General features: G+C 50.3%; 1 protein-coding gene across 2 annotated transcripts in view; it reads left to right on the forward strand.

Moving 5' to 3' along the window:
• The first annotated feature begins 1,226 nt into the window (after positions 1 to 1,226).
• The window catches only part of RAB11FIP3 (RAB11 family interacting protein 3), a 106,911-nt gene continuing 94,659 nt past the window's right edge, over positions 1,227 to 13,478 (forward strand). The window contains exon 1 of one of the 2 annotated variants that reach the window (XM_063598169.1): positions 1,227 to 2,357. In XM_063598169.1, coding sequence (XP_063454239.1) covers positions 1,644 to 2,357 — 714 coding nt within the window. In that variant the 5' untranslated portion in view covers positions 1,227 to 1,643. The remainder of the gene's footprint in view (positions 2,358 to 13,478) is intronic. The other variant, XM_063598168.1, reaches the window with a different exon arrangement.

Consider the following 13,478-nt stretch of genomic DNA (forward strand, 5'->3'; position numbering starts at 1 on the left):
TACAAGAAAATGAGAATACAGTTTGGGGAGAAGGACCCCTCACATTCCTTTTCCTAATGCCAGCCTCGCGAAGTCTGGTCCCATGTACCCTGGGATTCTGCCACGGAAGATGACTCACTTAATTAACACGCTGCTCCTGACCGTACACTTGGAAGCAGAGGTTCCGTTCCTTTGGTTCTTGCCAAAGCTGCTTACGAAACCATATCTTGTGCTGGTGCCCGTGGTGTGTAAAAATACAAGTTCATCATTTCCCTGATACAAATTATGACAGGCTAAATTTAGTGCCTCACCTGTCCTAACTAGCTTTCCCACCATCATGCCTGCCGCCGGGCTGTGGTCCTTTCTGAGGTCCCGTGTCCCTCTGAGGACAGGGACACCCAGGCACAGAGGTCAGTTGTCAAACGCGGCCACGGTGCTCGGGAGGCTGGCTGCAGACGGGCGATTCACCCTGGGTGTCTTCTGGAGTCTTATTTTTTGTAGAGACGAGGTCTTGCTTTGGTGCTCAGGCTGGTCTCAATCTCCTGGGCGCAAGCGATCCTCCCGCTTGGGCGTGGGCCAGCGCGCCCGTCCCAACGCTGGGAGTCCTGGAGATCTTGGTCACAGGCTTAAGGGAAAGGCCTAGCGCGTGGCCGCGCGTGCCTCTGGTTTCAAGGGACATGGACTGCGTGTCTGGGGCCCCCTCCGCACTCCGTGTCAGACCCTGCGTCCCCCGGGTCCGCGCGGGACCTGGGCAGGGCGTCGCCCTCTGCGGCGTCTGCGCCCCGCGACCCCTGGGGCACCTGCAACCCCTGGGCCGCGGAGCCAGGGGTGCGCCGCCTCCTGGTCTCATCAACGTGAGAACGCTTTACCCGCGAAGGGCTCAGCTCCTAGGGGGCTATGTCCCTTTGCGTCTCTCGCTCGCCATGCGGTGCCGTTTACTCGACCGCACCATGCGTGGGTCGCGGTCGCGCCCGCTGGTAGCTGTGCGGCGGGAACACGTTCTAAGTAAGGCCTGACTCCGCGCGCCTCTTGCCAGGGACGTCACGTCACGCCTCCACTCGCAGCCTCGGAGCACCCCCGCGTCCCGCGCCCGAAGCTCGGGACCCCCGCTCTGGCGAAACGAGGAATATGACATACAGCAAAACACCCCTTCGCGGCCGCTGCACTGCCGCGACACACCCGGCGCCTGCCTCTACAGCAAGCCGGCGAGGGGCTGGGACCCTGCCGGGACGTGCTGACGTCAGGCCCGACGGGGGGCGGGGCCTGGGCGGCGGCGGCGTTAGTTCTCCGGGTACCTCAGGCGCCTCAGCCTCCTTAGTCTCCTCATCCTGCTTCACAGGCTCCGCGGCCTCCGGCCTCCTCGGCCCCCGTCCCCCGGTCTCCTCGGCCCCCGTCCCCCGCCATCCGCCGCCCGGATCCTCGCCGCCCTCCCTAGGCCGCCCCGCCGCCATGGGCCTGCGCCCGCCGCGCCGCCGGGCCGAGGGCAGCTGAGGCGCGGTGCGAAGATGGGCGAGGACAGAGCAGGGCCCGAGCGCCAGCCCCAGCAGCCCGGGCGCCCCGCGCGCGCCCGCCCGCGCCGCCGAGGGGATGCCCGCGCCCGCCGCCGCGCCCTGAGCGCCTTTGTCTGCCGCCCGCGCCCTCCGCACCACTAGCCTCTCGGGAGCATGGCGTCGGCCCCGCCGGCCTCGCCCCCGGGCTCGGAGCCGCCGGGGCCCGACCCGGAGCCGGGCGGGCCGGACGGGCCGGGGGCGGCGCAACTGGCTCCGGGCCCTGCGGAGCTACGCCTCGGAGCGCCCGTCGGCGGCCCCGACCCGGAGTCCCCGGGCCTGGATGAGCCTGCGCCCGGAGCCGCTGCAGATGGCGGGGCGCGTTGGAGCGCCGGGCCGGCCCCGGGGCTGGAGGGAGGCCCGCGAGACCCCGGGCCGTCCGCCTCGCCGCCGCGCTCCGGCCCGCGGGGGCAGCTTGCGAGCCCCGACGCCCCGGGCCCAGGGCCGCGCTCCGAAGCGCCGCTTCCAGAACTCGACCCGTTGTTCTCCTGGACTGAGGAGCCCGAGGAGTGTGGCCCCGCGAGCTGCCCGGAGAGCGCGCCTTTCCGCTTGCAGGGGTCCAGCAGCAGCCACCGAGCGCGGGGCGAGGTCGACCTCTTCTCTCCCTTCCCCGCGCCCACGGCGGGCGAGCTGGCGCTGGAGGAAGGTCCCGGGTCCCCGCCGCAGCCCTCGGACCTCAGCCAGACCCACCCCCTTCCGAGCGAGCCCGTGGGGAGTCAGGAGGACGGCCCCCGCCTCCGAGCCGTGTTCGATGCCCTGGACGGGGATGGGGACGGTTTCGTCCGCATCGAGGACTTCATCCAGTTTGCTACGGTCTACGGGGCAGAGCAGGTACGGAGCGGCCCGGGCCGGGGCGTGGGAACTGGGCAGGTGCGCGGCTGGCCGGCGGGGTTGATGTGGGACCGGTCGACGCGGCCCCTGGAGTCGGGAAAGGCACTGTCAAGACCTGAGGGTCCTGCTTTTTCTGCTTATTCACCACTTCGGCCCTGGATTTCTGGTTGAATTTCGCTGGAGTCCCTCTTCCCTTCTTAAAAGGAGGTTCTATTCTGGGGAGTCAGTTTCTTCCCCTCCCCCCAGCGCCTCGTCAGCTGGATCTTACCGAGGTCAGCTCCTCGCCTGGGGACACCCCCCCAGGGGGCCTGATCGCCACCCCCCCAGGGTGCCTGATCGACGTGCCCCTGAATGAAGAAGTTCCCCGCGATTCCCCCACCCGAGGGCCCAGATACTGCTCGGCTGAATTCACCCAAGTTCTAGCCGCAGAGGCCAGGCTGCCCAGACGCCTTGAGATCCTACTGATAGACACCTATTTTGAGCACAATTACTTAACTGTGTGTGGTTGACATCTTTTCTACTTAGATTTCATCTTTTATTTGGGAGACAGTCAATGCTTGTAGAGAGTCCTGGAATTAAGAATTTTTACTTTGGTGCCTTTGGGGAGGAAGGCAAGGAGCCTCGGAGCTTGTTGGCAAATGCAGAAGTCTAGCAGAACTCCGTTAGGGCCACGTCCACTCTCTTAGGAGAGGTGAAATGCGTGGACAGGCACTGCGCACAGTACAGTGTGGCAGGGGTCCACGCGGTCCTCAGGGCACCTGCTCCTGGGGGAAAGGTGGGCCCCAAGATGCAGTTGTTCCTGTCTACCTCAGCACTTAATAAAGTTTAAGTGGAGATAACAGCAGGGCCGTGTGTGTTCTGCCAATAACCCGGTGGACATCAAATAATACCAGTGCTCACTTTTAAATATTTTACTTAGCAGGAAATCCCTAAGGTGCATCTGTCAATTTTTTGTATTTTGACTTCTCACACATGCAGACATCTGGTAAGTGGGTGTTCAAGTACATATGCATGTTTAAGCCAAGAGGTCTGTAAGAAAAGAGGTAAAATTGGCACACTGCTATTTAGGGTGTCAGTCATAACATTAAGAACCTTGATGGTCGGGCGCGGTGGCTCATGCCTGTAATCCCAGCACTTTAGGAGGCCGAGGCGGGCGGATCACGAGGTCAGGAGATTGAGACCATCCTGGCTAATATGGTGAAACCCCGTCTCCACTAAAAATACAAAAAAATTAGTCGGGTGTGGTGGCGGGCACCTGTAGTTCTAGCTACTCGGGAGGCTGAGGCGGGAGAATGGCGTGCACCCGGGAGGCAGAGCTTGCAGTGAGCGGAGATCGCGCCACTGCACTCCAGCCTGGGCGACAGAGCGAGACTTCGTCTCAAAAAAAAAAAAAAAAAAAACAACAACAAAACAAAAAACACAGGGTCCTGATAAATCAGGGTTCCTTGCTGAGTTCACATTAAGAAAATGTGCAGACAGGTGCCTGCGGGGCAGCCTGCAATGCTCGCAAGCTTAGCTCCGGTTGGGATATTGTCAGGGTAGTTTTCCACCTACACTAATGGGCAGTGAAATATGTGACTGATACTTTCCTGTATGGTCAGCGTGGATGGTGGTTGCTGGTCCAGGTGTTTTGCTGCGTTTCCTTCTTGCCCCTGGCCTGGAAATGGAGAGCACCTTGAGCTCCCTTGGTTGCTGTTGGCTACTGCGCTGTCTCTTCTCCCAAACATACTCTTGCTTCAGTACAGCAAAGAAGTTAGGAGAGTACCACATTTGCTCCTTGTTACCATAACCCAACTCTTGATAGAGAGCTTCTGTGAGGCTCAGGTATGTTTCCACTGGATCATACCACAGTTCTCTGAGATAGCAGGTAAGCAGGATTCACCCCCACTTTACAGGTAAGAAACTGGAAACCCAGAAAGGTCAGATAGCTCTCCCAAGGTCTCACAGGGGTAGAACTAGGTCTTTTGGCTCTTAGACCTTAGATGCCTCTTCTTAGATGTGGTGGCTCACAGTATCCCTATTGTGATAATATCTTACTGACTTTCATACAATTCTTTTTATTTGAGAAACATCTTTTGTCATAACCTCCCTTAATGATCACAATGGGAAAAACTTTGTGTTGCTATTTGGGGCTGAGCTTTCTTGTCATCACAAAGTAGAAATGAGACAAAATTCTTCACTCTGAATTCCAAGAGCTCTTGATGGAATTCGAAGGTTGGGGGCAAGGGCTGGATGACTTGGGGTTTGGTGAGGATGGGGAAGTGGAAGGGATCTCCCATGGTATTACTCCTTGTCTGTTCTTCCAGACGGCTTAGGAAGAAGCAATGTTGGGTGTGATCTGAGTGCCTGGACTTGGGCCGGCTTCCTGGGATGGAGGAGAGCTCTTGATTTCTTAAAGCTAAGTTACTGTTTGGCAACAGATAATTTACAGGGTAAAGAAAGGTTGATTTTCATGTTATGTAACCCTGTAGCCATTGCTCAGTTTTAGCAGTCTTGGTTCATCTGTAAACTCACCACTCACTACCCCCAGATGATTTTTGAAGTGGGTTCCTGACATTATATCATTTCTTCCATAAATGCTTCAGTATATATTTCTAAAAAATACCGATTCTTTTAAAGACATTAATGATTTTTTTAAAAACGCTAGGGAACAGTTCAGATAAACTGGATAACAGCAATAAAGATCATAAGTTTTTGTACTTTCTACCTTGAGATTTCAAAATATTGAGCACACGAGAGACTCTTAGTCCAGTCACATTACTGTCCTTGATGATAACAACTAGATTATCTTAATTTTTTTTTTTTTTTTTGAGATGGAGTCTCGCCTGCTCTGTTGCCCAGGCTGGAGTGCAATGGCGTGATCTCGGCTCACTGCAACCTCTGCCTCCCGGGTTCAAGCGATTCTCCTGCTTCAGCCTCCCGAGTAGCTGGGATTACAGGTGCCCGTCACCACACCTGGCTATTTTTTGTATTTTTAGTAGAGATGGGGTTTCGCCATGTTGGCCAGGCTGGTCTTGAACTCTTGACCTCAGGTGATCCACCCGCCTCGGCCTCCCAAAGTGCTGGGATTACAGGCATGAGCCACTGTGCCCGGCCAAGTATCTTAATTTTTATCAAATTTTCAGAGGTAGCATATTGAGTATCTTCTATGTAATCTGTTTATGAAGGTAGCATTTTAAATTATTTAAATGGATTATCTGAATTTTTAATAGAAGCAGCTCCTGTTTATAATACAGATGGCTTTTGTGTCCCTGTTTCTTTAGCAATGTCATGGTGTGTTTGGATCTAATTACGTCATCTGGTGATAGATCAGGTGTGGTGTAATATAACACAGTGTTGTGTTAGCAGGAATCAGCAGATGAAAGGAGCAAGTGGAGCTTTCTGGTTATATTTTCTTGAAACAGGAATTTATAGTCAGATGTGTCCAGGAATTAGGTATGAAGTTGGAATAGGTGATTTTTAAGGCTTCAACCATCTCTGGAGATTGACATGACCCCTTCATACTGAGAGGACTGATGCTTTTGTATTTACTACCACCTATCATGAAGCAGAGATTGTAAAATAAATTCTAAGAATGTTGTGAGAAAGGATTACTTTAATTTTGTTTTGTTTTTAAAGATTATAACTGTAATTTACATGTTATTTTTACAGTCACTTAAGCAGTTGTGTTTTAATAGCCACTGATTCTTTTCAGAGAATGTCCTTCAGTAACCTTGGTAGGCATTGTCTGTCTTCAGTACTTGCAGAAATAGGCTGCCGAAGGAAGTGTCCATGCTCAGATCTCCCTGCGTTTTTTTATTCCTGCACCGCTAATGGTGGCAGTAGGAAGTTCCTAGGGACATTTGACTGCACCTTTTTGTTGGTTTGTTTTGAGACAGGATCTCACTCTGTCACCCATTCTGAAGTGCAGTGGCAAGATCTCAGCTCACTGCAACCTCCACCTCCTGGGCTCAAGCAGTCCTCTCATCTTAGCCTCCTGAGTAGCTGGGACTATAGGCAGGCATGACCGTGCTCCGCTAATTTAAAAAAATTGGCCGGGCGCAGTGGCTCACGCCTGTAATCCCAGCACTTTGGGAGGCTGAGGCGGGCGGATCACGAGGTCAGGAGATTGAGACCGTCCTGGCTAACACAGTGAAACCCCGTCTCTACTAAAAATACAAACATTCTTAAAAATTATTTTTGTAGAGATGAAGTGTAGTATAGTGATACTGCCCAGGCATATTATTGAACTCCCAGGCTCAAGCGACCGTCCTCGGGCCTCAGCCTCCCAAAGTTCTGGGATTGCAGGCATGAGCCGTAGCGCCCAGCCTGGCATCGCCTTTTATTTGCCCTGTATCATTTCCAGTCTCTTAGCCTTGAATTTGAGTGAAAGTGTGTGTGAATGAGAGTGAGCATGTGTGTGTGTGAGCAGTTACATATGTGAGCTGGTGTGTGTGTGTGTAATTGTGTGTGGTGAGATGTGTGGGAGCACGTGTCTGCAGGATCAGGGATGTGTGTATGTGGGAGTGGGATATTTGTGTGTAAGTGGCATATTATGTATGTGTGTGAGCAGGTGAGTGTATGTATTCTGGGTCTACATGCTGACTGAATTGCTGAAAGGCAAATGAAGCTTGGGTTGTATAAAACAGAAAATGACCAATAATCCCACTATCCTGAGAAAAATAACATTCCCATTATTTTACTACATTTCTTTTCAGACTTTTTTTTTTTTGAAATAGAGTCTTGCTCTCTTGCCCATGCTGGAGTGCAGTGGCACAATCTCAGTTCACTGCAACCTCCACCACCTGGGTTCAAGCGATTGTCTTGCCTGAGCCTCCTGAGTAGCTTGGACTACAGGCGTGCAACGCCTGGCTAATTTTTATATTTTTAGTAGAGACGGGGTTTCACCGTGTTGACTAGGCTGGTCTCGAACGCCAGAGCTCAAGTGATCCACCTGCCTCAGCCTCCCAAAGTGTTGGGATTACAGATGTGAGCCACCACACCCGGCCCAGACCGTTTTTAACACAGACATGGACACACAGGTGACTGTCTATAAAAGTACACAGTTGAGATCATATTGGGGTAGAAGCTAAATTTTTTTTTTTTTTGAGATGGAGTCTCGCTCTGTCACCCAGGCTGGAGTGCAGTGGCGTGATCTTGGCTCACTGCAAGCTCCGCCTCCCGGGTTTATGCCATTCTCCTGCCTCAGCCTCCCGAGTAGCTGGGACTACAGGCGCCCGCCACCACGCCCGGCTAATTTTTTTGTATTTTTATTAGAGATGAGGTTTCACCGTGTTAGCCAGGATAGTCTTGATCTCCTGACCGCGTGATCTGCCCGCCTCGGCCTCCCAAAGTGCTGGGATTACAGGCGTGAGCTACGGCGCCCAGTGAAGCTAAATTATTTTTATAGATGTTCATTGTTTTAAAAGAAACTGGCCTGGCGCGGTAACGCACACCTATCATCCCAGCACTTTGGGAGGCCAAGGCGGGTGGATCATCTGAGATCAGGAGACCAGCCTGGCCAACATGGTGAAACCCCATCTCTACTAAAAATACAAAAATTAGCCGGGTGTGGTGGTAGGCGCCTGTAATCCCAGGTACTTCAGAGGTTGAGGCAGGAGAATCGCTTGAACCCGGGAGGCAGAGGTTGCAGCGAGCTGAGATCTTGCCATTGCACTCCAGCCTGGACGACAAGGGTGAAACTCTGTCTCGAAAAACTAAAAAGAAACTAAAACTAGTAGGTAAAATACTAGTAGATAAAATAAGAAAAATAAGGAGCCCTGGTAATCCCCCCATCCATTAATATCATTAAGAGATAATTAAATATTTAATATGTAAATTAAAATGTATGTAATACATACTTGATTATAGATAAATGTTATAATTTGCATGCATGTTGCTTTGAATCTGCTTTTTGACCTGGTTTTTTTTTTTTTTTTTTGTGACAGGGTCTTGCTCTGTGGCCCAGGCTGGAGTTCAGTGGTACGATCTCGGCTCAGTGCAGTCTCTGCCTCCCGGGTTCAAGCAATTCTCCTGCCTCAGACTCCCTCAGCCACTTAGCTGGGATTACAGGCGCCTGCCACCACTCCGGCTAAATTTTTGTATTTTTAGTAGAGATGGGGTTTTGTCATGTTGGCCAGGCTGGTCTCAAACTCTTGACCTCGTGATCCACCCGCTTTGGCCTCCCAAAGTGCTGGGATTACAGGCATGAGCCATTGCCCCTAGCCTGAGCTGTTTCTTTTTAATTGATAGAAATATTTGTACATATTCATGGGATGGGTACATGTGGTATTTTGTTACAGGCATACACTGTAATGATCAAGTTGGGGTGTCTGTCACCTCCATATTTATCTTTTTTTTTTTTTTTTTTGAGACATAGTCTCTCTCTCTCGCCCAGGCTGGAGTGCAGTGGCGCGATCTCAGCTCGCTGCAAGCTCTGCCTCCCGGGTTGATGCCATTCTCCTGCCTCAGCCTCCCAAGAAGCTGGGACTACAGGCGCCCGCCACCACGCCCGGCTAATTTTTATATTTTTAGTAGAGACGAAGTTTCACCATGTTAGCCAGGATGGTCTCGATCTCCTGACCTCGTGATCTGCCCACCTCGGCCTCCCAAAGTGCTGGGATTACAGGCATGAGCTACTGTGCCCGGCCTATCATTTTTATATATTGGGAAAGTTTTGAGTCCTTTCTTCTAGGTATGTTGAAATATACAGGCATGGTGCGGTGGCTCACGCCTGTAATCCCAGCACTTTGGGAGTCCGAGGCGGGTGAATCACGAGGTCAGGACATCGAGACCATCCTGGCTAACATGGTGAAACCCCGTCTCTACTAAAAATACAAAAAAAATTAGCCGGGCATGGTGGTGGGCGCCTGTAGTCCCAGCTACTCCAGAGGCTGAGGCAGGAGAATGGCGTGAACCCGGGAGGCAGAGCTTGCAGTGAGCCAAGATCGCGCCACTGCACTCCAGCCTAGGTGACTGAGCAAGACTCTGTCTCAAAAAAAAAAAAAAAAGAAATATACAATATATTGTTGTTAAATTTAGTCACCCTACTCTGCTACCAAACATTAGAACTTATCCTTTCTCATTGTAATTTTTTTTTTTGAGATGGAGTCTCGCTCTGTCGCCCAGGCTGGAGTGCAGTGGCGCTATCTTGGCTCACTGCAAGCTCCACCTCCCAGGTTCAAGCGAGTCTCCTGCCTCAGCCTCCTGATAGCTGGGATTACAGGTACATGCCAGCATGCCCAGCTAATTTTTGTATTTTTACTAGAGACAGGGTTTCACCATGTTGGCCAGGCTGGTCTCGAACTCCTGACCTGGTGATCCGCCCACCTTGGCCTCCCAAAGTGCTGGGATGACAGGCGTGAGCCACTGCTCATTGCATATCTCTAACCATTAACCATGCTCTTTACCCTCCCGATGCTTCCCAGCCTCTGACACCAGCCGTTCTACTCTCCACCTCCATTAGATCCACTTTTCTAGCTCCCACATAAGAGTAAAAACGTGATATTTGTCTTTCTCTGCCTGTCTTACTTGACTTCACATAATGACCTCCATTTCCTTCCACGTTGCTGCAAATGACATGATTTCATTTTTTTACGTGGCCAAATAGTACTCCAGGCCGGATGTGGTGGCTCACGCCTGTAATCTCAGCACTTTGGAAGGCCAAGGCGGGCAGATCACGAGGTCAGGAGATCGAGACCATCCTAGCTAACACGGTGAAACCCTGTCTCTACTAAAAATACAAAAAAAAAAAAAAAAAAATTAGCTGGGTGTGGTGGCGGGCGCCTGTAGTCCCACCTACTTGGGAGGCTGAGGCAGGAGAATGGTGTGAACCTGGGAGGTGGAGCTTGCAGTGAGCCGAGATCGTGCCACTGCACTCCAGTCTGGGTGACAGAGCGAGACTCTGTCTCAAAAAAAAAAAAAAAAAAGTACTCCATTGTGTATCTATATCACATTTTCTTTATCCATTCAACTGTTGATGGACACTTAGATTGATTCCATATCTTTGCTATTGAGAACAGTGCTGCAGTAAACATGGGGTGCAGGCATCCCTGTGGTATATGGATTTCCTTTCCTTTGGATAAATCTCAGTAGTGGGATTGCTGGATTGTATAGTAGTTGACCTAAATTTTTTGAAATTGAAGGTCTCTGATATCAGCTGTATATTTATTTATTTAAAAATTTCTTTATTTTTTGAGACAGAGTTCACTATTGTTGGCTAGGCTGGAGTGCAATGGCACGATTTTAGGTCACTGCAACCTCCGCCTCCTGGGTTCAAGCAATTCTCCTGCCTCAGCCTCCTTAGTAGCTGGGATTACAAGCATGTGCCACCATGCTCGGCTAATTTTTTGTATTTTTAGTAGAGACGGGGTTTCGCCATGTTAGCCCAGGCTGGTCTCGAGCTCCTGACCTCAAGTGATCTGCCTGCCACAGCCTCCCAAAGTGCTGGGATTACAGGCGTGAGCCACTGCACCCTGCCAGATGTATACTTTATTTTTTTGATATAGAGTCTCACTCTCTTGCCCAGGCTGGAGTGCAGTGGTGCAATCACTGGTCACTGCAGCCTTGACCTCCCAGGCTCAGGTGGTCCTCCCATCTCAGCCTCCCAGGTAGCTGGGACTACAGGTACGTGTTACCACACCTGGCTAATTTTTCTATTTTTTATAGAGACAGGGTTTTGCCATGTTGATCTGCAACTCCTGGGCTCAAGTGATCTTCCCACCTTGGCCTCCCAAAGTGCTAGGATTACAAGCATGAGCCACTGGCCTGGCAGATGTATACTTTAATGGAAACCTAAGGTTTACTTGTTCCCAGGAAGATTCAGAATTGTTAAGGATGGCCGGACGCAGTGGCTCACACCTGTAATCCCAGCACTTTGGGAGGCCGAGGTGGGCAGATCACTTGATGTCAGGAGTTTAAGACCAGCTGGCCAACATGGTAAAATCTAAAGTCTACTGTCTACTAAAAATACAAGAATTAGACCAGGCGCGGTGGCTCACGCCTGTAATCCCAGCACTTTGGGAGGCCAAGGCAGGTGGATCACGAGGTCAAGAGATCGAGACTAGCCTAACCAACATGGTGAAACCCCGTCTCTACAAAAAATACAAAAAATTAGCTGGGCGTAGTGGCGGGCGCCTATAGTCCCAGCTACTCGGGAGGCTGAGGCAGGAGAATCGCTTGAAGCTCAGAGGTGGAGGTTGCAGTGAGTCGAGATCTTGCCACTGCACTCCAGCCTGGGCGACAAAGCGAGACTCCGTCTCAAAAAAAAAAAAAAAAGTTAAGGACTATTCTAGTTCCAGTTTAGGATCTAACATACAGGAAGAGTTTAGTTCTGTGTAGATGGTGCAGACAAGGTTGTTAAGGGCACCAGGCTTATGGATTGCTTCTCTTCCAAGCACTTATTTTGTTTAAATTCTGGAAACATTCAGTGTAAACATTAGTTATATCAGACAAAAGGATTAGGCATCCACTTAAGTCTATTATGTAGCTCATAAAAGTGGTAATTATAAAGGCTCCAAATTTACTTAGATTAGCACTTCTAAGTTATTATGATAGAGTGATGTACTAAATATATACCCCACTTACAACCAGGTAGAATTGAAAGAAGTTTTGAAGAAATATTAAAAGTGCTTTTAGTTTTGTGTTGGGAGATATGAGTGTGTAGGAGAGAGCGTATGGTGGGAAGGGTTTTATTTGAGGTATTGGCTATATTTCCTGTTGTGTTACTGATTTTAACTATTTTGAAAAGTAGTGCTTTTGCACATAGCATAGAGTTCAAACAGTACAGAAGGGAATCTAGTAAAAAAAAATCATTACAGTTGGTAGAAATAAAAAAGTTTAAGTAAACCCTAAAGATAAAATATTTACATACTTTGACTTCATTAAGGTTCATATAAAATATACAAAATACATCTAAAGAAACTTGGATTTTCTAGTAAATTAAAGAACTAGATAGAACATTGAATTTGCATCTGCAGATGCTTTATGAAGATGGGCTATTTTTACTGATATTTGGAGAAATGCATATTAGAAAATGCCTGTAATTCCTGCTTCTTGGAGAAAGAAAAAAAGAGATGGGATCATTGGCCAGGCACGGTGACTCACACCTGTAATCCCAGCACTTTGGGAAGCCGACGCCGGCGACTCACAAGGTCAGGAGTTCGAGACCAGCCTGGCTAACATGGTGAAACCCTGTCCCTGCTAAAAGTACAAAAAATTAGCCGGGCGTGGTGGCAGGCGCCTGTAATCCCAGCTACTCGGGGGTTGAGGCAGGAGAATCGCTTGAATCCGAGAGGCGGAGGTTACAGTGAGCCAAGATCGCGCCACCGCACTCCAGCCCAGGCGAAAGTGCAAGACTGTGTCTCAAAAAAGAAGAAAAGAGATGGGATCTCACTTTGTTGTCTAGGCTGGAGTGCAGTGGTGTGATCATGGTTCACTGCAGCCTTGAAGTCCTGGGGTGGGTTCAAGGGATTCTCCCACCTCAGCCTCCAGGGGCATGCCCCCACACCCAGCCAATGTTTTATTTATTTATTTATTTATTTATTTATTTATTTGTTTATTTTTGAGACAGGGTTTGGCCCTGTTGCCCAGGGTGGAGTGCAGTGGCATGATCTGAGCTCACTGCAAGCTCCACCTCCCAGGTTCAAGAGATCCTCCTGCCTCAGCCTCCTGAGTAGCTGGGACTATAAGTGCCTGCCAGCACACCCAGCTAACTTTTGTGTTTTTTGTAGAGGCGAGGTTTTGCCATGTTCTTAGCCTGCTAAGCTCAAAGGATCTGCCCACCTCGGCGTCCGAAAGTGCTGGGATTACAGATGTGAGCTACCGCGCCCAGCCTTATTTTTATTTTTCGTAGAGACGAGTTCTCACTGATACCCGGATGAACCCCTGGCCTCAAGCAGTCCTCCTATTTTGGCCTCTCAAAGTGTTGAGATTATGGGCGTAACCACCTTGCTAGGCCAACAAATTCTTAGTGACAGAATTATAGCTAGATAGGAAGAATAAGTCCTAGTGTTCTATATCACTGTAGGATGACTGTAGTTAATAATCTGTTTTTCCTAATAGCTAGAAGGAGGAGTCGGGTGCAGTGGCTCACACTTGTAATCCCAGCACTTTGAGAGGCTGGGGATGGTGAATCACCTGAGG

The sequence above is a fragment of the Pan paniscus genome, chromosome 18 (genome assembly GCF_029289425.2).
Source record: "Pan paniscus chromosome 18, NHGRI_mPanPan1-v2.0_pri, whole genome shotgun sequence".
Classification (NCBI taxonomy): Eukaryota; Metazoa; Chordata; class Mammalia; order Primates; family Hominidae; genus Pan; species Pan paniscus.